This window comes from Lissotriton vulgaris, chromosome 7 (assembly GCF_964263255.1).
Source record: "Lissotriton vulgaris chromosome 7, aLisVul1.2, whole genome shotgun sequence".
Taxonomy (NCBI): Eukaryota; Metazoa; Chordata; class Amphibia; order Caudata; family Salamandridae; genus Lissotriton; species Lissotriton vulgaris.
The window spans coordinates 800,484,909-800,510,464 of NC_141695.1; the positions used below are offsets into that span (position 1 = coordinate 800,484,909).

Sequence of the window (25,556 nt, forward strand, 5' to 3'; positions counted from 1 at the left end):
AACTCGAAGTGAATGAGATTCTAAGAATGAGATTCTGAAGAGTTAATTGTATTAGGAGGTTACATTTCCTCGTATCCGGATAACCACAGCCGGCGGCAGATCCTTCTCCCACCTCGCCGCCAAGACCTGGAACACTCTCACCACCAGCCTACAACAGACTCAGGACCTGCCGGCCTTCAGAAGACTCATCAAGACCTAGCTCTTCGACCAGTAGCGGCCCCCCCCCTCGCCCCAGCACCTTGAGACCCTCATGGGTAGGTAGCACGCTTTATGGGTAAGAACAACACGCTACAATTTAAGTAATGGCAAGATAAGGACCTATTTTTGTGTGCCTGTAGTGCCCAACTAAATTGCATAACTGATCTAAGTATTTATTGACCATGATACAATTTAGACACTTCATTTTGTACAATATCAATGACAGAAGCATTGTTATCTAGAGTGTAAATAGGAGATGATAATGTAATATTGCTGTTGTGGACAACAGCAAGCATTTTGTCTAAATTGTCTTTATCGATTTGATGTAAACGCACAGCAGCTTCCTTTAGCGACAATTTCCAAAACTCATTATATGCTGCATAAACATATCGTTTGGCACGAGGGGATTTGGGACCTAATAGGAAATAAGAAAGGTTTATGTCATCCAATAGGAGAGAAAGATGCTGTTTCATGGAAGAATGTTGAATGTTCTAATCCTTGTTGACACAATTTACCTACACAATAAGTGGTAACAGTGTGTGGAAGTGGGTAATGCAGTACAGGTCTATGTATCGTAAATCCTGAAGTTGTGTTCACAAAACGAGAATGACAAACATTCGTGTTCAGAGGCCATAATGACCATCCAGATGGGGATATAGCAGTGGAGTTAAATGTACCAATTTGTATCATACTATTGAGTTGGTCCACAGTATAATTGGTATAGGATTGCCAATTGTCAAAAAGGGCCAAGGAAGGAAAAGTAGGAATATTAAATTCTTTCATTTGGAGAATGGTGTTTGGTAATATTTACATATGAACCACAAGGTTCAAAAGTTTAATCTGTCTGCAAGTAAATACTACTGTGCAATCTAGTGATTGAGCTGCAGTCGTCTCTGTTTCCACCTCTTCCTGGCCCACTCCATCTGCACATCACATGCCACCTCAACAGCGAAAGAGTTCAAAATAATTAATTACACGCCCATGCGCTCGAGCCAGGTGGGCATGTGCTCTTTCAGTCAGAGGGGTAGCAAGGTCAGGTGGTACCCGCTGTGGACAATTTCTTGTCACCCATGAATCACCGGTTGTATACGTCTCGCTCGAATACAAACTGCAGAGACAGACTTCACCGAAAGAAACACCACCTCCCCTTCCTTATCCATACGCTCTCCACTACACAGCGAGTTCACCCGCATTTCGTTGCATTTTTTTGACTGAACTAAAAAGTTTCAATATGTATTATGTTGACTTGTGGAGGTTAATTAATTGTCAGACGAAGTTATTAAACTCGTTTTAAATATTATTATTTTGCCAAAAAAAGTGTTGCGAGAATTTGTTTTTTATTAAGTCACCCCCCTCAGTTATGACACCCTTGGCGGCCCGCAGCCACCGCACCCCCCTTCCTACGCCTCTGCTTTCAGTAGCGGCACGTCCTTAAGCATTGCACAAATAAACTGGCTTAATTAAGGACGAAAGTGCCGGGACAGGGAAGGGCACTAAAGGTAGTCTGAAAGAGAAAATGGATGACCCTATTCACAGCTGGGTTTGTGAGGGCGGCCATTACTTATAAACGGTGCTCCTTGTGCCTATATACCAGTCCAGGCCCATTTTCCACTGTGCCTCCAAAGGAGGCTCACTGCTCCCCTGCCATCTCACAATGTGCTGCTGTGCCTCTGCCAGGCCACAATGCAAAAGAGTGTAGTGTATTTGGGTAGCCTTTGGTAACCCCCTATCCCCTGTCGACAGTGGTCTAGTGATTATCGGGTCATCTTCTATTACCCCGGACAGGCATCTACTCCCTCCCGACCAGAAGGTTTGTATTGTGGGGCAGTTCCAAAGAGTGCGCGCCGGAGTGCTGCACTGACCACAGTTTCGCTAGCATTTACCCTCTCCCGCCCTACCCATACAAAGAAGACAGTGTTGCGTGAAGTATGCTGAGTGCACTATCTTCAGTTACACTAGCCTGAAACCAATCATAATGGCTACCTTCTGTGGTTTGTGGAGCCTCTCTCCCCAATCCTAATCCCACAGCCTACCCAGGTTAGCCTCCCACCTGTCCCATAGTTTCGTGAGGAGTGGCTGGCAGTTAGAGAGCAGTGTCCAATGAGTTTGGGGAATTGCATGTCTGTTAAGGAGGGCCCCAGGGATCCTAAACTCTAGCGGGTATTCCTCCTCCGCCACCCGGGACGCCTGTACCCCAATCATGTACCACTGCATTTTATACTTCAGTCCCCTAAACTCTCCTAGGCCCGCCGAAATCCTATATTGGGTGCTCCACTGTCAGCCGTCCCTTACATCCCATTTTGGTTGTGGACACCTTCCAGGCATTAACCACCAGGTCTGTTGGGGAGGGGTCTCTTGTTGGGTGGATTCCTTCATAGAGCCATTGTATATTCCCATGAGGGGCCATGGATTCCCTGTCTGCCCTGAGTCAATGGTTCTTGTTGTCTGGCGAATACCCAGTTATTCGCAACTAGTAGCTGGGAGGCAATAGAGATATAGATCTAGGATTGCTGGCCGTTCTTCAAAGGGGCCCTACTCAGCGTTTGCAATGCAATCCATGGTGACCCCTGTTCCACAAGAGCGAGTGAGTCACGCCATCCACTGCTCAAACAAATTGGTTGCGGAACCTGAATGCGTGTTCTGCAATTGTCATGGAAATTTGGGGTGCGCAATTATTTTGTAGGGGGTCGCCCTACCCATCAGAGACAGGGGAGGGACCTCCAGTGACTCACATGTGCTTTGTAACCCTCCAATACCCTGCCCAAGTTGGAATTCCGAAACTCCATTGGGTCCACTTTACCTGGATTCCCAGGTATCGGAAACAAACTGAGGACCACCTCAGCCAGCATGTCCAGCCCATGGGCGGAATCCAATCTATCAAAGGGAAGGCCACAGACTTGTGCCAAGGGTTTGTATTCTCAAGTACTCACCATAGATGTTCAGACTTTACAGGGCTTTAGGAATGATATGTCCATACCAAACCTCATCTTGGCCAGTACGGCAAGGAGGAAGTGTCATTTGACTGAATTGAAGGTCCTCTCGGCATCCAAGGACACCAGGACAGCGGGCGCCCTAAAGGCCTGTCACCTTGCCGGGCATCCAAAGAGTTGCCGTAAGTTATGGCAGGTGGAGTGTGTGGGCATGAAACGTGATTGGTCAAGTCTGATCAATTTGTCGATCACTTTGTTTTTTTGGCAAGGATTTTGACCTCCGTATTCAACAGCGTAATTGGCCAGTAAGAGACACACTGGTCCAGTGATTTACCCTCCATGTGAATAATGACCATGGCGCCCGCCTAAGTTCATATGGTAGACATCTCTTTCCCCTGGCCTCATACAACATTTTGCGAATCAAGTCACTCAGTACAGCAGTGGAATTCCAGGGGAAAGCTGTTCGGTCTGGGCACTCTCTCTCTCTTAAGCTATACTGATTAAGCTTAACTCTGCAAAAGTACCTTTGTTGGAAGTCTTCTGACTCGAGAAGATGTCAGTGCTTCAAAGAGCCCTCGGTTTAACTAGCTTTGCCATCAAACTTGCTTTCTTTGATGTTGGGGCTTTCTGTTACCATTTAAGCCAGCTATCAGGTATGGACACTGCCAGGAGATTAACTGTGGACATTTGGATTTACTACGTTTGTTAAAGATATTCTCTCTTTTTTAGGGTTCTCTGACCGGGTCTCCATACTTAAATTCTAATATAGGCTAGCTAATTAATTCATAATTTGAACAATAATCGCTCACACCCATGGACTTCAGCTGTGCTCTGTAGATAACACTATAAAGGAGGCAACCACATACAGCTAGGACACAGACAACCCAAAACAAAGCCAGAATATTGGTAGGAAACTGCTGCATTGCGGTATCTCTGAGAAGGAGCAAGTTGTAATTATACCAGTTGAAAAAAACGTAAATAACCATACCCAAGAAAGAAAAGAGCAAATTATGATCCAGAATACTTTAAGAGGGCTACAGTGAAAAGAAGCAGACAAGTCATATTCCATCCCATGGTTTATTGCTCATACCACATTTACAATACTCATTTCAGCTTTGGTCACCGCTTTATAAAACCGCCCTGAAAAGCCACAGAAAATGAATACGGAGAAAAGAAGTTAGAAAAATAAAGACAGAAAGTCTAACAAAAACGAATATAGCTTCAGTTTTTGTGGGCTGGTGAATGTTGTTTGTGGAGTTGTGGGTCTGTGGGTATCTTCGTCTGCACGTGTGTGCTTGTGTAAGCCAAAGAGCTGGCGTGTGCGCGAACAGGAGTGTTTTTAGGGGTAACTATGCCTTCTGAATCGGATTGTCGAATGTGTGTTTCTGTACATAGGTTTGTGCTGCTTACCTCTGCAGGGAGTGTTGTCGTGTGTATACGAGTGCAGGGGTGTTTTGGGGTCTCATTGAGCTTGTGTAGGCAACTGGTCAGCCCCGCGTCCTCGTGATTGGGGCTCCAGTCTCGTGCTCTCTGAGACATAGGTCGTTTATTACTGACATTCCCTCCAGATACAACCGGGAAAGGGTTGCATGTCTGTCTTCAGCTCATTTCAGTTTTGCAAAGATGCTGGAAAGGGTTTCCAGGAAATTGGTTGAATGCGCCCGCCCCTTTCACTGTAAAAACTCGCATATATTTTAGTAAAAAAGTGCATATATTGTGGTACAGGATGCAGAGTCATTAAACCCATTCCCCCGCCCCCCACTTCTCCTAAATTCAATGAAATCACAGTCTTTGATACATTTCCGTGCGAGGCAAATCCAGAAGTTCCAGGGTTGTGGTTTCTGCGAGACAAGGCGATCTTTGATCTCGAGGTTCAGCACTTCCAGCTTCACAGTGCTTGAGGGTCTTGAAGCCAGCTTTAGGTTTTTCTGTCTGTGTTATTTCAGCGCCCCCAGTCGAAAATGGTTCCCAATGCCCTGGTTTGCGTGTACCTCAGACTTCCTGCCACCGGACTGCAGCGCTGCTTGGAGAATTCTAGGACCTGGCAACAAAAAAGGAACACGTGACACAGCTAACAACACACTGAGTGGGCACATAGGGAATATGGGGGCAAGGCCTCTAGTGCTAGGAAGCACAGCCTGTGCTAGAAATACAGGGCCTCCCACCAGGGCCGGACTGGCCGTAGCGGGCACCAGGCAATTCCCCGGTGGGCTGCCAGGTTGTGGCCGGTTTTGGGCCCCTGGATGACCGTTTTTGTTACAGGGCTGTTTTTGCAGCATAGCGGCAATATCGCACCCTGTAACAAAATCAGCCACAACCGGCCCTGGCAAACAGCTCGTCTGCACCCCCAACCCCCAGGGGGCGGCCGTCCGAGCACTCTGTCAGGGCCGGTTTTGGATCCCAGTCCGGCACTGCCTCCCACACTTGGTGGAGGACCCGTAGTAGTGGGGTGTGGGTGAACTTGTGGCGGGACATCCGCAATGAGAAACTGCAATGTGTGGGTTCTGCTCCACAAGTGTGGAGGCCCTTTGTGGATTGGGCCCTCAATATCTCACTGACTCATGGGGCTATCTTTGCATGTGACCAACTGTCGCCGGGTGCAGGGCCTATTTCAATGACATTGTTAGGGGGCAGGACCCGCCTATAACAGAAGCAGTTCTGACACCATTTTCAGAGTGTGGGCGTTACTATAAATGTTAGATCACTAGAGTCATATGAAAAATTCAAGTGTCGCACAAAGAACAAGTGTAGCAAATTAGCAGCACCCATTCTGTTGCAGAGTTGTTTGGGTGTAGTATGTAGCCGAAGATGCATTTTAGATGCGCACTGTTGTAAACATATTACCAAAGCCCTGTGTGCAGCAAACTGTCATTTACAGATGGAATATTTTCTATTGAAATTGCCATTAAATTTGCACAGTCATACAGTTCTACTGATACAACTATTTAGTGCACAAACATTTAATGTGTGGAAAACAGGTTTCAGCGAATCTTTATCATTTGCACATCACCAAGTAAAGTGTCTTGAATAATTTTGACCCTTTTAAAATCTTTGTTTCCTCAACACTTCAAAATTAAAAATGGGCCTCATTTTTTGCTCACTTCGTTTATAGGCATTTACATTTTGTTGTATTGGAAAAAATGCCAAGAGCAAGATTGTCACATAGTTCCTTTACAAAATCCTCTCCCTTTGCAGGAAAAGAAAAGTGAAAAACGCCATCTCTTTAAAAAGAATAAGGAACAATTTGTCGGAAGACATAAACCAACATTTGATCTCTGTCTTTGAACACATTGCAAATAAGACAAGACATAGACACACTTTGAAGGCTCATTCACCTTCTGAACTACAGCTTGATTATATGGGGGTGCTGCATCACCGCCATGCCCCTACCTCCAGCGCCTATGTATAAAGAAAGATTGTCAGTGCTGCGTCTGACTCTTTAAGTGACAGGTTTTTGTGTGCAGAGTATGTCTTTGAAGTGGCAGACTGTGAGAGCGTTGAGGGCATGTGTCTATAAATGGCAGATTGTAACTGTCTGCTTCTACTAAGACGTCATTGAGTAAGCAGGCTCTCTTTACAAAGAGAGCCTGCCAGTGAGTGCAGAAGTCATCTCTACTAGTGACAGCATGGAATTGTCCGCTGAGCCCATTTTTAGGTTTTGCCTAGTGGGTGCATGCGCCTATATGAGGCTTTTGTTTACATACAGTGCACTGACAGCCCATCCATAGCTTACAATTAGTTAGCTTCAGCGTTGCTCTCACTTCCTTCCTCTCAGTTTGTCACAGTATGCCTACGTCATGTCCCATTCTTGTGTTTGGTCCTCCCTTGGAGCATGGAGTAAGTGCGTGTGTCCATCCACTACTCCTTTTTTTGAAGCTTCTCACACTCCATATGAGTGCTTGTGTTTTCAGTCCATCTCCCATATCCCCGTCCATGTAGCTTCTATTCCTTCCCACCTGTCCTCCTTCCATGTTGCTTCTTTTTCCTCCCAACCCTTACCCTACTTTCTAGGCCACTGCACTCTACTTCACACCACTGCACTCTACTCTGCACTATTCTACACCACTGTATTCCACAGCAAACTACTCTACACCACTGCACTGTACTCTGCACAACCATACTCTGTGCCACTACACTCTAATATGACACTCTGCTCTTCACCACTCTACGCCACTGCACTCTACTCTGGACCACTCCACGTCACTGCACTCTACTACACCACCCTGCTCTTCACCACTCAAGTTTATGCTGCTAAACTCTGTGGTACTGCACTTTGTACCACTCAACTCAATGCCACTGCACTCTGTGCCACTCTACTCTGCACCACTTTACGGTACTGCAATTTCTGCTACTGCACTCTATGACACTCCTCTCTGTCCCAGTCTACGACACTGCACTTTATGCCACTGTACTCTAGCCCACTGTACTCCACTCAACTCTACTCCACTCTATTCTATGCCACTGTAATCTGTACTCCTGCACTTTATGCAACTTTATTCTACTCTGCACCACTTCACGTTATGCCACTGCACCCCACCCCACCCCACGCCACACTACTCTATACCATTGCACTCTATGACACTCCACTTTGCACCGCTGCGCTTTACTTATTGGCACGGTACTCTATGCCACTCTACTCTGTACCACTCCATGCCACTGCACTCACTCTAAGCCATTGCACTCTATATAACTGCACTCTACTCTGCACCACTGCACCTCTCTGCTCTATATCACTGCACTCTAAACCAGTGCACTCTACCCTGCATTACTTCTCTCTATGTTGCTGTACTTTACACCACTGCATTCAATACTACTCTACTCTACTGCACTATACACAATTATACTCTGCACCACTGAACGCTACTGCACTCTACGCTACTCTCCTTTTCACCACTCTACTGTATGCCACTGTACTCTACGCGAGTGCACTCTACTCTACTGCACTCTGCTCTACACCACTTTACTCTATGCCTCTTCACTCTGTGCCACTCTACTCTACACCACTCTACTGCATTGCACTATCCCAATGCACTATATGTCACTCGCTTCTGAACCACTAGGCGTTACTATGTCTACACCACTCTACTCTATGCCACTACATTCTATGCCACTGCACTCTAATCTATGCCACTCCACTTTGTGCCACTTCACTCTACGCCACTCTACTCAATGTCATGCCAATCCACACAATGCCACTCTACTCCACTCCACATAATGCCAATCTACCCTATGCCTCTGCACTCTACTCTGCACCACTCTACTCTATACCACCGCATTCTAGGCAGCAGCACTCTATGCGACTGCAATCTAGTATGCCACTCTGCTGTTCAGCACTCTACGCCTCTGCACTATACGCCACTGCACTCTGCTACTCCACTCTGCGCTTCACCACTCTATGCCACTGCACCCTGCAGCAGTCTACTCTATGTTACTGCACTCTACTCTGCATCACTTCTCTCAATGCCACTGCACTCTACACCGCTCTACTCTAGTCCACTGCACTCCACATTACTGTGTTTTATGCCACTCTACTCTGCACCACGGTACACTGCTGCACTCCACAATACTCTACTGTGCACCGCTCTACTCTGTGCCACTGCACTCTACACCACTGCCCTCTATTCTACTGCACTCTTCTCTACGCCACTCTATTGTACTATGCTCCACTCTATGCCACTGCACTACTCCACTCTACTCTACACCACTTCACTCTACTCTACACCACTCCAAGTCACTCTTCTCCACTCTGCACAACTCTACTTTACGCCAATCCACACCACACTACTTCAACCACGCTGCTGTATAACATGGCTAAAAGACATTGGCAAGGCCAATAGCTCTTCCGTAGGCGAAGCCTATTGGCTTTTCCAATGCTTGTTATAATTGTCAGTATTGCGTGGGTGTCTCTATAAATGGCAGAGTATCACAGATGTGTAAAGGTGGGTCACCCGTTCAAGCATACAGTTTGACAATTTGAGCCTGTTGGCTGGATATGTCTGCTGGCCTCGGACATGCCAGAGTGGTGAAATTAAATAACTGCACACAGCCAAACTGCAGCAAAATGGCTAACTGCAATAAGGATGAAAGGCCATGGATTACAAATGTATGAATCAGGATCATTGTTTGAATGCAATTACTTGGCATTAACGGCTGCGCATGAGAGATGCCTTAATTTGGAAAGGTGCAAACGCAAGCTGTCATGGAGTAGAGGACCCGTCTATAAGAGAAGATTGTTGGTGCAGAGGACAAGCATTTTACAGCTGGCAGCAGGTAAAAGATTGAAATGGCATTAAAAACGGTTCTAGCAACATCTCTAGCTCAAAACTCTTGCAGGGGTGCATCTTACTCCATATTGAATGGGTAAATGAGGAGGTTCCACAGGAATCATACCTACAATCTCTATTGTTTACCATCCCCATTTCCAGATGCAGGACAGAACACCATTTGTACTGGGCTCCCACAGAAACTCTCTGACACGCTTCAAAGGCTCCATAGCCAAGCGGCCAGAATCTGCATGAACTTACCACCTCATGAAACCCCTCTTAAAAGTTCTCAATTGGCTCCATTCAGAAGATGCAAGAACAAAGTTCGAAGTTCTTAGCCTCATTCACAAGGCTTAAGGGCCCAAGACCAAGCACACCCATTGAAACTCGCAGCAAACTCCATGTACAAAGGAAACAGTCCGGGGCTAAGGAAAACTTTACATCAAATGGAAAGACGTGAAGGGAGGTCCCTGGAGTTCATGGAACCCATTGAACCACAGCCTCAGCTTGGAGCCAAACCTCCTCTGTCTCAGAAATGGCCTAAACTCTGACCCGTTCAATGCGATTTTAGCTGAACCCCACTGTCCAAGATCCGTGATAGCAGAATATCGGGCCAGACCCATGCCTCACTGGTTGGATTTAAGTTTCCCCTTTCCTGCATTTTGTATTCTGTACTCTACCCAGTGGGCTGAACCAACTGGATAACTACATGTAGCGCCGTATGGAATCTCTACATAAATAAATACGTTTGTATTATACCTATACCATCCTACAGCTGTTTCAAAGCGCTGGGACTGGAGTGGACATGAGCAAGGGAAGCGATATAATGCATACATGACAACAATTTGAAAGAGAATAGTGGGATGGGAGCTTTAAAAAAAATATGAGAGAATGTATTTCCCCCAATGACTTCTATTGATGCCTGATTCGGGTTTTTGTCATGTATTGGACTTGGAAGTGTGCTGTTGTCGGATCAGATGTTAGAAATGCAAATGTATGTTTTTTTTATCCTTCCCTGTCAGGAGCACGGAGAAAGCGCTGTGGCATTTGCCTGCAGGAGCAGGTTACTGGCATTGTATACTCTGAGTCACACCAGACCAGTCCCTGTGGGCTGAAGTCCACCGAGGAATCAGGTTTTCGCCTGCAGGAATTGGGAGGTGGGAGGCTAGCCTTGAAATCGGTAGTCTCCCGTCTGATTCGGGAGGGTTGACATGTATGATAATGTTGTGTAGGCCTTATGCTTGTGGAGGGCTGAAACACGCCTGATCTGTTGCTTGAGTGCAGAGGTGATGTGATTAACTGGAGGTGTAGTCTCAGGGACTACGAGGGTTGTCTGAGTGACAGGTTTTCAGGGGAGGCAGACGCCCTCTTAGTGAATCTAGCGGCAGTTCTTGACAAGGGCTCATGGAGTGCAAGGAAAGCCTCAATGCGTTCAAGGTATGCCTCCGTGAGTGGAAAGCAGCTGCACAGGTGCTAGTACCACAAAGTAAGAGTGGTCTGCACTCACCGGGCCCGATTCACAAAAGTAATCTGAGACAAAATCCTAACTTTACGACATTCGGTACTCAGAAAAGGCATTTAAGAGTAGTAAAGTTAGGAATCCTAACTTTACTACTCCTAAATGCCTTTTGTGAATACCGAAAGTCGAAAGTTAGGATTTTGTCTCAGTTTAGGAGTAGTAAAGCTAGTGATCTTAACTTTACCACTCATATATGCCTTTTGTGAATACTAAAAGTCGTAAAGTTAGGATTTTGTCTCAGATTACGTTTGTGAATCGGGCCATATCACTAATAGTCAAACTGCTCCAAATTATTAATACATTAAAACAGAAAAAAGATAATGGATAAATGGGTAAAAGGCATCAATGAGTCTTGGATGGCCTCATTACTTGCAAAACACATCAGTGAGCACAGGGCTGGTCTCGGCGACAAGCACCCAGTGAGTGACCCACTTGGTAAGGGCAGAACCCATCACTGAGTTAGGGGACAGTATCAGTGACAGGATATTAGTGAGTACAATAGAGGTCTCAGTGACGTGCTGGGTGAGAGGCTATCAGTGAGTGCAGCTCAGGTCTTAGTGACAATCTGCCTATCAATGAATGCAGTTGAAGTTGTATTCGCCGTGAACATAGGCACAGTTGTAGAGACTCTCACCTACTATTCCTCCTCTTCACAGCAGTGATGATGATGCTTGGGATGAAGATCAGGAGCAGTACTCCCGTAACTGAGGCCAGGCCGATGGTCACGTGAAACAGCAACTCTGATTGGTCTGTCGAAGGGCAAACAAATGAGAAAGAAAGAGTGCAGAGATGAATGGTCACATTTAAGGTGAGGAGTCATAGAAAAGAGAATAGTTTGAAGCTCTTGTCAAGGTTCACAACAAAGATCAGGGTGCATAGCCCTAGGTCATGGTTCACAGTAAGGTCACCAGTCAAAGCTAAGGCCAGGGTCATCCAGCAACCCGTGGAAAGCATGTACAATCAATCGAACGGATTTCACATCTGAGCAGCGCGGCCAATGCAGATAAGAGCGGTGGGCCCAGTGGGGGAAAATCAAATAAATAATTAATTTTCCCTTGTCATCGTCCATCGAAATCCCTCCACTGGGCCCCACCGCCCTTACCTGCACGGTTGCATCTGAGGTTAGAGGATGCAGCTGAGGTCACAAATACATTCAGGTTTTCCGGGTGCCATGAGGGTTCACAGTCAAGGTCAAACTTCACAGAGAACATCAGGATACTCAATCGTGGCCAAAGCTCTCAGCCAGGGTTTAGCACAGGGTTCACAGTTAGTGTTTGCACAAGAGGAAAGGGATCACAGCTCTGAGAGTTTAAAGGAGATGCCAGAGGTCTACAATAGTAGTTAAGCATTTTATATTGTACGTTAAAAAAATAACAATACAATAACATTTGTAAAAAAGGAAAGAAAAGGCTACATTTAATTTGGCTCATCGTCCTTTAACAACTGGTATTACAAAACAGAAGTTAAAAACAATATAAACACTCCCAAGAAAAAATTGCAAGATTAATATTCTCTTTGTAATAAATGTTTTTGCTACTCTTTACACCCCATATGTATTTGAGACTCTGAGTTCGGATATTTCAGGTTGCCAATTTTACAGACTCATACAGGTAGAGTTTCAAGTCATCAGGAGTCGGTCTCCGGTTGTCCTACTTTGCCAAGTCTCTGCAGAGTAATCTGTCAGCATTTCACAAAGCTGCTGATGGTTCCATTACTGTTGCCGAGACACATACTGCAGGAGCTGCTTGTATGGTCCTACACAATTCTCCATTGATGGTTAGGTGCAGACCTTTTTTTGCCCAGATCTGGCAATGCAGGGCAAAAATACATTAGGCGGTCGAGGGCACACAAGAAGCGAGGAAAGCTGTTTTTGCATGAACCCTCAAAGAAGATACAAAATAGAGAAGGCTGCCTGAAACGATGCTGTTGTTAAGTACTTGGATCCTCGGTTTTGTGTTGATTTCCTTTAGCTCACACTCAAATAGCCATTGCCTCGAATTGTACCTGAGAAGCCCTTTCCATTTGGCATTGGATATGTTCTGCAGGGTTTCCCATCTTCCTAGTTAGTATTGCTTCGTTAATAGGTCAATCTTGGGAAATGAGTAGTTCCCTGGCTTGATCCACCACCTAAAAGTTGGGCTCCAAGGGTGTTTAGAGTCGATCTGGTGCACGCTGTGTAGCAGATCAAAAAGCTTTTCTTGATGGCTGGAGAGACTGCCATTAGAATTGGTTCTAGGTCTACTTTGTGTTGTGTAGTTGATTAATGAAGATTTAATAGTTGCTGTAAATAGTATGTCTAAGTTTTTATCTCGACAACCAGTGAACCTAGCTTGCCATTTGACTTATCTGGGTTGCCTTTGTCAATGCTCTTAGTACCTCTTAAATGGCGTGGTCACTGTGTGAAAGAAGGAATCATGTGGGCCCTACTGTGATATTGTAACATATGTTTAATAGAGATTTCTTGCGTGCTTGACCCACTGATGTGTCAGCCTTCATACCTGGCTTATTGTATTGGTTGACCATATATATTTTTAATGTTTATTTTCCACATACAGTTTCCAGTTGTGTCTAATAATACCATGATTTTTGTTTTTGAAAGAATTATTTGAAGGACGTTTGAGATCTGGCAGTCAGCCAGATTGTTTAGTAGTCTCTGTAACCCAACCTGGTGTATTTGAAAACAAGACTAAATCGTCAGAATAGATCAAACTGGAGATGAAATACTAAATGAATGTAGCACTTACATAGTTCAAACTTAGACCTCAGAAAAAGGTATCCCAATGCTTCACATGACAAGCCGTTCTCTGTGGACCATCAGGAACATGCAATAAAACAGCAATAATTTACAATGGTAATAGAGTTTAAGATCAAACAGGTAGGTCTTGAGTTGTTTTTTTAATTTTAGGAAATTCGTTTGCAATTTTATCCTGTAGTGAATACTTTCCAGGCCTTCAGTATGATTACTGACAGCGACAGACCCTATATTCTAGATTTTGTTTTATCTGGGAATGGCCAATAGGTTTTGGAATGCTGATCTAAGTATTTGGGTTGGCGCATGTCAGACAAAAAGTGAATATAGAATACTAAGGGAGAAAAAGAGTCTGAAAAAGCATGACACCTGCCTCTTAAATAACTATATAACACAAAAATGCTGTGGTGTCCTTTTATTGGAAGCTTAAGGAGGGAAATGTCAGCAGCCAAAGCATATGTCAATTATTTTTTATGTACAGAACAATATTATGTTTGTGTGCCTCCTACTGAGAATGTAAAGTCCAAGAATTGGACGAGGTGGGCTCACTCACGCAATGGGGCATGCTTCATCATAGGCCACCTCATCCCACCATAGTAAGACAAGAAGTGAAGTCATGTAGTTGTCCCATCTGGGACCATGCAATGTTCTGTGACATAGCAGGGTGCCTTGAAGAGGTTATTTTTTGCAATTGGTAACCAGTGCAGATAGCAAAGATGGTCTGAGAAAGATGCCGTGCAGGTCTGTCTAAGAGCTAATCTTGCTCCAGCATGAATTAGCAAGCTGACCAGGGTAATTCTAGATGATGCTCAGAGCAAGGGTAGAATTTACGAACAACTCTTACTAAGCGCATACACGTAGTGGCAAGTGTAGTTAGTTATATGAGGCTTAAAGGTAAAGATTGAGTCAAATGTAACTCCCAAATTTCCTGCCTGTGGTACCGGAATTGGTGAGGAGATCAGTTTTGATGACCACAAGGCTAGGGTTCATAGAGCCACAGATAATACATGGGTTCGAGCCAGACATAACATGTAATGACCGATGCCGAAAAAACTTCTTGCTCACTCTGGAGATGACCTTCACTCGAATATTTTCTGTGAAATTCTGGTAATAGTAATTTGGAAATTTAAATGAGTGGGGGGTCATTTTTTTCTCCCAGTGCTGCACGTTTTGCGTATTTGGTTTAATTTTGTTTTGAAGTTAATGAATTATTTTTTTTTTTATATTTAAGCAGGCGTCATTTCTTCCAATTTCATTTCCTGAGAATATCTCTCTTGACAACTTCACTTCCTGTGATTAGGCATGGGCGAATTTTGCGAATCTCGCGTTCGCGAATTTTGCGGATTTGCGAACTCGCAATCCGCAAAATCCGCGAATTCTCGCAAATTTGCAGATTTTTTTTTTTTGTGTTTGCGCGGGTTTCTGCCAGGTCGTGAGGGTTTTTGTACAATTTCGCAAACGCGAACTTACCTGTCGGGTCGCAAGTTTTGCGAACTTGTTGTTTCTACGTGTCCAGCCTGTTTGGGACACTCTTCTTCATCACTGCCACCCTCTGTCACCACATGCCACCCTCTGGCTCACCCATGCCACCCTCTGTTTCATCACAGCACCCTCTGGTTGTCCAGTGTACATTATTGTGGCAAAGCAAAGCACACCTTCCCTGCCTCAAGAGACCTGAATTAATTTGGGGCTGATTAATGTGTCACAGAATATTTTTTTAGCTGGCACCTGCTTCCTTAGTGCTTCCTGATTAGTGATCTTTTGCACTTGCTAAGTGCTTTCATTGTTGCAAAATTAGTTACAACACCTGCCCTGCCCCAACTGACAATAATGAATTAGGGGCTGATTAATGTGTCACTGGATTTGAACTTCCAGCCTGGCTCCTGCTTGTCTCCCTTAGCTGTAATTCAGGACCTTTGTGGCACATGTGTAACTATTCTGAGGGTCAGAGCAGGGTCACGTAATAGTTGCAAGTAGGCAACTGAACTCTGGAGGGGCCCCTCAGGAAGCACTACAGGAAATGGCTACTAATGATGAGCTTGAACTTTTGAACCTGGTAAGTAGTTTCAGTTTTGCTAAGATCGTATTTCTGCAATTTAGCGCTTATTCGCGGGGCGCGAAGTTGAACTGGGAAGCCGCGAACTCACGCGAACAGTGCGAGCAAGCCATAAAATCCGCTGCTTGCGGATTTGCGGATTTTGCGGGAAATTCGCGAATCTCGCGGATTGCGAATTTACCGAAAATCCGCAAAATCCGCGAGCGGAACGGATTTTCCGCCCATACTTACCTGTGATGCAATCAACCAGAATACTAATTAGTGAAATTAGTGCGCTTGTAAATACAGCCCTGGCAGACAGTGTTAAAATATAACCCCTATGTGGCTTTGAAAAGCTGCTCTGCTCTGTTGTTTTGTTTTTTGGTGATCGGCCATGTTTTCCCTTTTTGGACTCAAGAATTAATGCTCTGCTCTAGTCGTTTTTAGAAGAGAATAACTATAGTGAAACGAGGTACACTCAAAGTGTACGCTCCATCCTGAATGAAGGTCGTTATTGCCCATTTACACTAGGCTATGAGGGGAATAGTAGTAGTCGTAGCACAATGTTAGTTCTGTGATACAGGCACCTTCATCTGTAGCTCTGTGAGGAAACCGCCCTCTGGCTCTCCCGAGTAAAAGTACAGTCTCCCCACACCTGTACAGTGCCGCCTTAATCAATGAATCAAAAAAGTGGGAGCCCTTGAACCATGGTAAGGGTTCCAAGGGCAAGGGAAAAGCAACAAATGTAGATAAACGCCCCTTAACAACCTGGATTAGAACTATATAACTGATAAAGATATAAACCTGAGGAACGTGTGAAAATATAGATATGATCTTTAATTTATACGATACATGAATATAATATTAAATTGATGGGGTCTAAAAACCTTCTAACGCTTAGAAATAATCATAAATACATCCGTACAAACAGAGTGTTCAAAAATACAGTGGAATACAAAGACATGAGACATAACAGGAACAGGGCACATGAATTAGATGACGCATAAATAAAGAATATGCACAATAAAAAATGTATGTAATTTGTTTGCACAAAACAAGATTCTAAATCACAGCACAATCCGATAGTCATCTCTATAATCCCTTTAAGTGAAATGAAATATGATGCAAAATCCAATATAGACTATGAACGTGGCAGCAGATTTGGCTTAGCTATCTGTCATGTAATTCATGTGCCCTGTTCCTGTTATGTCTCATGTTATTGTATTCTTCGGTATTGATGAACATTGGGAGAGAGCTTTTAAATTTGAAAAAGCAACAATTTGGTTGGTCCAAGCTTCCTGCTTCTGTCTTCAAAGTTGAAGAAACACTGCCCTCGGGTTAAAGTAACTTATACTTCATCTAGACTTCAAAATAACTCTGTGCTCCACTGTTGAGCAGGTGTTTACCTCGGGCAGACCCGGTCTGCTCCTACTATTTATGCTTGTTTTTGACCATGGACAGTGGTGTCCTGCCTTTTGTCTAGGTTCACGCTATAGAAGTACCACATACATACATATATTTCCAAGCCAGGACCAAGACTACAACCAGAAACGGGCTGCCACTGCGCGGTCACCACCCGTTGTGGAAAGGAACTGTGGTTCATCATATGTAGGGACCATGATTAGTTCGGTCCAGTGGGGGGTTCAGGTCTTATTTGACTCGATGGACCTCTGGAATTGAACACATGGCGCCTTCACCATAAGTAAACACGATATGGAAGGTATGAGATACGGTAACAGATAGTTCATAAGGATCAAGAAAATGTTTCTTTATCCGTGGATAAAGTATTGCGTGCTGCAATGGAGTGTACTTCCATGAGTAAAAGAGAAATTTACCAGATTGTAAACCTGCCGTCCTACGACCGATACGAGAGCTTAAAATGCAAATATAAGAGTGCTGGCACTTACTGTCCAAGAGTACCAGTTTGCTACTACGAAGTGCTGGTAATCTCTCATAAAAGTGTTGCACCCCAGCTGAGAAGTGGTGGTACAATCCCTTCCAAATTAAAGAAGTGCAGTTACTTCGTACCTGACAGTCCCTGCCCATTTAAAGTGCCTCGCCACTGGAGAGCTTGACTGGCAGTTCATTAACTTACTGAAAACTAATTGCTTTAGATTCGAAAATGCTTGTGTAATTTCAAGAATTGAGGCTCACTGCATGTCCTAATATGCAAGAAAGCGAACAGTGATGGTTGATTATGGTAGGCTGTAATTTTAGATAAAATACAGCTGGCAAAGTCCTTAGAGCATTCCACCAAAGCAGGTATCATATCAGACACACCAGTATTCATAAACTCGTTTGCAATCCGATAAAAAGCCTTTTGCATATTTCTGATGGAAAAAAGCTCTCTCTTTTGGTATAATAATCTGTTTTGGCCTTTTCAGCATAATCTTCACATGGCCTTACAAGTGGCTGAAACTAATTCAAGCATTCCACACATTCGTTTTTAGGTCTCGCTGAGGCAATGCATGCGCTGCTATGCGAGATATTTAGTAGTAGGCCTTTAAAAGTGCTATCCCAGGCTTCTGCTGGCCTAGCGGTTGCGGTCACGTGCATCCACGCAGCAGCCAGCTTTTAGCGCCCGAGGCGCCATCTAGAGCATGATTACTTTCTCTTTTGCCACTGCTACGCGCGCACCACTCGCTTGTGACTGCCGTCGTGCGGGCACCCCAGCTTTTACTTTTGCCGTCTTGCGATCACTTTCACTTTCACGGCCAATGCTTGTTTTATTTTAAAGGCAGCTTATCATATTCTGTATGTTATATTAGAATACTTTTGCATGACTTACATGCTAAATATTGTCAAGGGTCAGTTCGTGCACAGACTTTTAACTGCAGAGCCCGCACTTGGTTCGGCTCTGTTGTGGCTCTTACTGTTAATTTGTTGGCTCGCCTTCTTATCAAGCACTAGCTCACATTGTGTGCCTTGGTGGTGCTGTACACATAGAGAGCAGGAGACACGCTGCAGGGCACGGCTGGCTGTTGCCTTGCTTCTGCTCCTGGCATGTATGCAAGTTACCTTCAGCGCTAACAGTTCCCAGTTAATTATAAGGCGACTTATTAATGCAGCACTGAAAGGGAGACAGATGGGAGAACAACAGCTTATGCGTCCACACAGCATCCAAAAAAAGAGAAACTAAAGCTCATGCAGCCCAACATTTCAGTGCAACAAGCACCTGACACCGCCCAACCCCCCCCCCTCTCCCCCACAAACGAAACGTGAGCTTGTGCGCCCCCTGCACAAAGCGGAGTCTTGACGGGACGAGAGTCTCACCCAGACAATAATTACAACTGTCCGTTTCACCCACCTCGAGAGCAAGACTGTGATAGGCTCTTTTCCCCTCTCCTGGTTACCAGAAGCTTGTGGTGGTTGCTAACCACTAACCGGAAACGCGCAATCTTCTTGTCCGCTTATAGAACATATTGGACTTAGATTGCTTTAGACTCTGAAAGGGAAAATATAGAGGCGAGGTGGAGCGCTTGAAATTTTGCTTTCGTATATGCTTACACAGGCGAGCAACTAGAGCCAAATTTTGGGGGGGTGGCTGGAAAATATTTCGAGGGGGGGGGGGCTATTTCTTCCAGCACAGACAGAGAGACTGTAAGAAGGGGTGAACACACAGCAAAAGCCTTATTTACAGATAAATGCTCTTTTAAAGACCTGTTAAGTACTTGGGTGCGGCTGCAATTTGATGCTTGCCAGCCCGCGAAGCTGTCTCCCCTCGGGCTGACAAACACAACGGGGGGGGGGGGCTGAAGCCCCGTGAGTCCAATGGGTGTTGCGCGTCTGCGCTTACATAAGGCAGACATCTTTAAATGATGTCCATGTCTTACTGCTAGTCTTAAGATTTAATGGGTTGGGGAAGGTCCCTGGGACTTTTTTCTGCACAGAACCGTCTTGATCAAGGACAGCATGTTGGTGATTACTTATTTTAGCAAGAGTCTCACATCGCGGTTGCATAATATGTATTTTTTCTCCCAAGTAATTGTCTTGAAACTGCTCGAATTATTGAAAGGGTAGGCATAAGCGTTTTGTTCTATGTCAAAACAGTGTGCGCATATTTCTCATTTAAGAGAGGTTTATGTAAAGAAGCAAAAGGAAAAACTAGTTCAATCAAATATATTTCACTAGTTCGCATACATGCCAATACAACCGATTTAGGTGGGAAAATCCCGAATTTTGGAGCCACTCCCCTCTACTCCAGGACACAATACTCCATGACACCCCCCCTCTGTGGCACTCTACACCATTTCACATTCGGCCAGTCTATTCCACTCTATGACACACAACTCTATTTATTTATTTTAATGCAGTTTTATTTACTGCAGACTTTACCCAAAGGCATACATGCCAACATTTTTAGGACAGGGATGTGGGAGATTTAAAGTAAACAAGCACTGGCGTTGCCAATAGGTTTCGCAGTAGGAAAGTTGGAGCTATTGGTTTTGTAAATGACACATTTTATATTTATGTGTTGGTTTTGAAAATCGCGAAATTAATAGTTTTGTCATTTACAATGCCAATACTTTTAACTTTTGCAAATGTGACACTCATAGTATTTGTAATGCAAATGTTTTGTATTTACATGACTTAGATGTATTGATATTACAAATAACAATGGTTATGAAATTTTTAAAATAATTAATACTTAAATAAAAGTTATTGTAATTTATAATGGCAATAGCTTAAACTGTTGTAAATACCTTTTGTGAAGATTATGTTCAGTGTATTTTACTGTGAGGAAAATAAAAGAACAGAAGTGAAGTATTAATGTCTTTTTGTGACATTTGTGTAATGTGAGAGAGTGTGAGTGTGAGTGAGTTTGAAAAGGGTGATTGATTGTGATATGATGTGTGATGCTGATAGGGTGTGTGAGTGTGTTAGTGTGTGTGATTTTTGAGAATGTTATTGAGGGTGTGTAAGGGTCTTTGAGTCTTATCGTGTGTGAGGGTGAGTGTGTGTGAGGTGGTGTGAGGGGGAGGGTGTGTGTATTCCGATGGTGTGTGGTGTTGTGAGGATGAAGGTGTGTGCATGTGCCTTTGTATGATGTAGAGGGTGTTATGGTGACGGTGTGTGTGTGAGGTGTTATGAGGCTGAGGGTGTGTGAGGGTGAGTGTGTGTGAGTGTGAGTGTAGGTGCGGCTGTGTGATAGTATGTGTGAGTGTGAGATGGTGTGTGAGTTTTAAAGTGTCTGTGATGATGACATTGTTTATGAGTGTGAGGTGTTTGTGAGCTTTGGTGATTGTGTGATGTTGAGGGAGTGTGTGAAGCAGAGGGTTTTGTGAGTGTGTGGTTTTTTGTGGGGTTGTGAGAGTGTTTGACGTTGTGTGATGTTGAGGGTGTGAGGGTGTGTGAGTGTGAGGGTGTTGTACGTTTGTATGGATGTGTGGGTGTGAGCTTGTGTGTGTGTGTGTGTATGTTTTGTATAGTGGCTTATAAATAATAGTATTTCTTTTGTTGTGTGTTTTGTGTATGGAGTGTGTAATAGTATTGTCCTTTTTCCCTTTTTGTGTATTTTTTTCAAAATGGCGCAATTGATACTGTCCCCTAACGCTACCTACGTTTTTTTAGGTTAGCGGTCTAGTCTTTTTTTTTGTTTTTCACCCCCATTTTGATTGACGTTTTTTCATCCAATCTCATTGCTACGTTGTGTTACGTAGCGCTGTAATTGGGGCTCGTCATTTGGGAAATTCCCAGATCCTTGTGCCCGCCATTTGTGGAAGGCGTGCCGTGTTTCCTGTGTGGTTGCTGCGTCGGCTGACAGGTAAGTTGTAATTTTTTTTATTGCTTTGTGTTTGGTTATGTAGTCTCTCTCCTGTAGATATATTTTGTACGTATATATTTTTTTGTAATGTATTTTTACCTTTGTTATACCTATCGTAATCGGCGTGAGTATGTACTTAATGTATACCTGTAGAAGGTTTATAATATAATGTTTAATATGTATTTGTGAAGTGTTTGTATTAATATAGTCCAAAATTTGTTTTGTTTTTGATATACTACTGCCAAATGTTGTTAAACTGTGTGTTTGACACTATTTTTTTGATGCTAATATTTTATAATATGCACTGTGTATTGCTTTTGCTTATTTTTTCTTTTTCGCCTGTTTTGGCTTGTTGTTTAAAAGTTATAATTTGTGATTTCCCCTCATCCTTAAGTATTATTAGTCAGTGTAATGGTATTGAGCACAGATTGTGTATTTTTTATTGAAACATACATGATTTAAAGCGTATGAGCTTGAACTCCATCTTAGTCTCTTGTTAATTTTGGTTTTGGGAGGCCTGGTAATTGTCGTTTGTTTTGCTTTATGTTTGAGCTAAATACACATTTGTCGGTCTTGAATTACTTCGGTAAGGCTGTGAAGTCTCTTGCCCTTTCGATGAAGCACTCGTCAAGACTCCCTTTTTTTGGTAATTTCCCCTAGTGTTTTAAAGGTATTTCTTTGGTGAAATTTTGGATTGACTATATCTCTTAATTATATTTGTTTTATGGTTCAAGTGCTCCATGTTGTGAATCTGTGTTTCTTACATGGACAGCCTTTCTTTAAATTTGTCTAATAATCTCTGTGTATTTGTATTGTTCTTCATTTGGTTTAGAGGTATTGTGTTGTTGTTCCAAATGGATAATTTTGGATTTCCTCTCTGCATTATAAATTAGTAATCGGTTCACTGTTTTTGCAAAGACATTTTTTTTAACATACATGTGTTTAATTGGATGATTTATATTCCTACTCCTGACTTTTAACTCTATTTTGCAGCGTGTGTGTGTGTGTGTGTATATTTTGTATTGTGTAATTTTATTCCTAATTTTCTCTTTGTGTGTTTTGTGTATGTGTGTGTATTTGTTTCGCAAGTTGATAATTAATTCCTTTTGTGTGTGTGTGTAGTATGTGTGTATATTTTTTGGAAGTATGTGAAAATGGAGCCTCTGTTAATGTCCCCTAACGCTATTCACGTTTGCTCTTAACGGACGGGTCAAGTGCAGGATGTTTCGAAAGAACACACTTTCTCTTGCTTCTTAATGTTCTCATACCACTTAGATCTGTCAACTGTCGACAGAGTTCCGTTTTCTTTCGGGCCATTAAATGGTGTCCTTTTCTCTTTACGGACGTAGCGCTGCATGGATTAATGTTGAAATGCAGTGCTTTCCTCCTCAGTTAATAGTGCTTTTTTTAACGCACTCATTCTATTTCTTGCTAATGCTATAAAGCAACACAGAGCTTTTCTGTTTTTACAGAGACATGCATTGTTTTGTGCATTAAACGCTATTTTTTGCTCTTAACCGAGCTCTGCGGAGCTTGGCATTTATTGATTACACTTGTGCTAGGTAATGTATGCAAGCTCTTTTTGACCCTATGCCCGTTTGTTGAATTTTTCATAGAACTTTGTTCATTGGAATTGGAATTAAACTGTTTTACATGAGAAAATGCAGACCTTGTTTACTATTGATGAATTATTCCATTAGTTCTCTATATCCCAAATCTCTCCTGCTATTGAAAGAGGTGACAAAAATCATCACTCAATGTTTGTATGGTAGGTGCAGGTGTAGACACATTAATGTTTATATGTTCAGGCAATCCCGCTTTCTTTTGACTATAGTTGTTATGTGGTTAGAGATGTGGTTAGAGCTGTTGCGGCTCTGGTGTTGTTTGCTCCTTTTGTGTGTGCTAGGATGGTGGTTGCTAGTGTGGTGTGGTGTAGGCTTGTGTGGGCTATGGTCTTTGCGGCTACTGTGTTTGTGGCTAGTGTGTTTGTGGCTAGGGTGTTTGCATCTATGCTTATGGGTGAGAGTGTGTTTGCGGCTAGTCTAAATGCTTGCATAGCGTTAAACTACTGAGAAAAGAAAGTATATTTGTCAGTAAATAAGCCTGCATCAAAGTAAGATGGGAATTCTCAATGTGTGGACAGGGAAGAGCCAGTGAAAAGGCGCCCAAAAGTTAAAAGACGACTAGAGCAAACATATGGAGAGGGAGGCGTGGGCTGCCTGCAACTTGAACGAAGAACATAGGGAGGAGGGGTTGGGTGGCAACAGAGAGAGAATGGCGCACGCATGCTGGAGAGAGAGGGGGTGGTCTGCCTGTTTTGTGTTTGTCAACAAACGGAGAGCGAGACGCGCGCTGGAGAGAGAGGGGAAGGGATGCCTGGGCAGTGCAATGCGTGTGGCTAGAGACAGATAGCGTGGCGCGCGCACACAAAGTGTGTAGGAGACAGTATGTTGTTGTGTCCCTGAGTGTTGTGTTGGTATCCATGAGTGATGTTGTTGTGTCCCTGAGTGATGTGGTGTCCCTGAGTGATGTCATGTCCCTGCGTGATGTTGTGGTGTTCCTGAGTAATATGTTGGTGTGCCTCAGTGGCGTGGTGGTGTCCGTGAGTGGCGTGGTTGTGTCCTTGAGTGGCGTGGTTGTGTGCCTGAGTGGCGTGGTTGTGTCCCTAAGTGATATGGTGGTATCCCTAAGTGATATGGTGGTATCCGTGAGTGATGTGATGGTGGCCCAAAAGGATGTGGTTGTGTCCCTGAGTGATGTGTTGGTATCCCTGAATGATATGGTGGTGTCCCTGAGAAATGTTGTGTCCCTGAGTGATATGTTGGTATCCCTGACTGATGTGCTGATGTCCCTGAATTGCGTGGCGAGGTGGTGTTCCTGAGTGGCGTGGTTGTGTCCTTGAGTGACGTGGATGTGTCCCTGAGTGGCGTGGGTGTGTCCCTAAGTGATTTGGTGGTATCCCTGAGTGATGTGTTGGTGCCCCTGAGTGATGGTGTGTCACTGGGTGATGTTGTTGTGTCCCTGACTGATGTTGTGTCCCTGAGTGATGTGTTGGTATTCCTGACTGATGTGGTGGTGTACCTGAATTGCGTGGTGGTGACCCTGAAGTAGAAACGAATTGGGGCGCTTAAATGCACAAAAATATGTATTATAGAGTAAATCGCCATGCATAAAAGTACGTTGAAACTAAACAATGCGTGTGAAGAAAATAGCCAGTGTGAACACGCTAAGCAGCAGAAAATGGGCCCAAGGGACCATATAGAGAGGGAGGGTGTGGGCTGCCTGCAACTTGAGAGCTTAAATGAAATAAAAACAACAAAACGTGATTCTTGCCCATCATCGGTGAAGTGTGTTGCTTTCATTTACGGGTGCTTCCGTACTGAATTAATGAATGAATTTACTATGGACAAAAACCAAACAAACACGATATAAGTGCGTCCATCCCAGTGACACCCGTCCAGCTCAGAATTTCACAGGTGTTATTCACATACTGAACACGTAGAACTCAACCAAATGCATTATGGTCAATGCAGTTCAATCGGGTCCTTTTATTCACATTTAGGTAGGTTTAGTAGTAGTTTTAGATGTTAGTATTCAAGTACTTGCCCCACCAGTGCTAGAAATCTCCTTTCAAATTGTTGGTGTCTCGTGCCACTTATTAGAGAAAACTATTCCTTCCATTTGAATGTGCTTGCAAGCTGCTTGCAGAAGCTCTGAGGTGTGATGCGAGCCAAACCCAGGGCTCTCTGTATGTTGAGAAGCGACACAAACCGAACTTGGCAGGAGGAACGTGGACGGACCATTCGGGGATTTTATGCACAAGTGAGATATACAGACTTATGGGGTAAAAGAAAGCTCTGTCAGGCATGTGGGCCAAGTATGTGCACGTCTGCCAAACCTACCAAATACTGTTTTTTAAAATCATTTTAGTGTACCCATCCGAGTTGGCTCAGTAGAGACAAAAAAAGTAACCTGGGTGGAAAAAGAACGTAAAGAGGAGGAAGTAGGAATGCAACATGAGGGCGAGGGTGAAACAGGAATGTCAGGTGATGCAAAACGGGTGGGGGAGCAACACAGAGGGTGCGGTGGGGGAAGCAA

The 25,556-nt window shown here is 43.9% G+C and overlaps 1 protein-coding gene across 1 annotated transcript in view; it reads right to left on the minus strand.

Moving 5' to 3' along the window:
* Positions 1 to 4,191: 4,191 nt before the first annotated feature.
* ENPP7 (ectonucleotide pyrophosphatase/phosphodiesterase 7) overlaps positions 4,192 to 25,556 on the minus strand; it is a 62,659-nt gene continuing 41,294 nt past the window's right edge. Inside the window, exons 5-6 of the mRNA XM_086931060.1 lie at positions 11,545 to 11,659; positions 4,192 to 5,169 (exon numbers count right to left, since the gene is read on the minus strand). Of these exons, the coding sequence (XP_086787186.1) occupies positions 5,163 to 5,169; positions 11,545 to 11,659 (122 nt within the window). The 3' untranslated portion in view covers positions 4,192 to 5,162. The remainder of the gene's footprint in view (positions 5,170 to 11,544; positions 11,660 to 25,556) is intronic.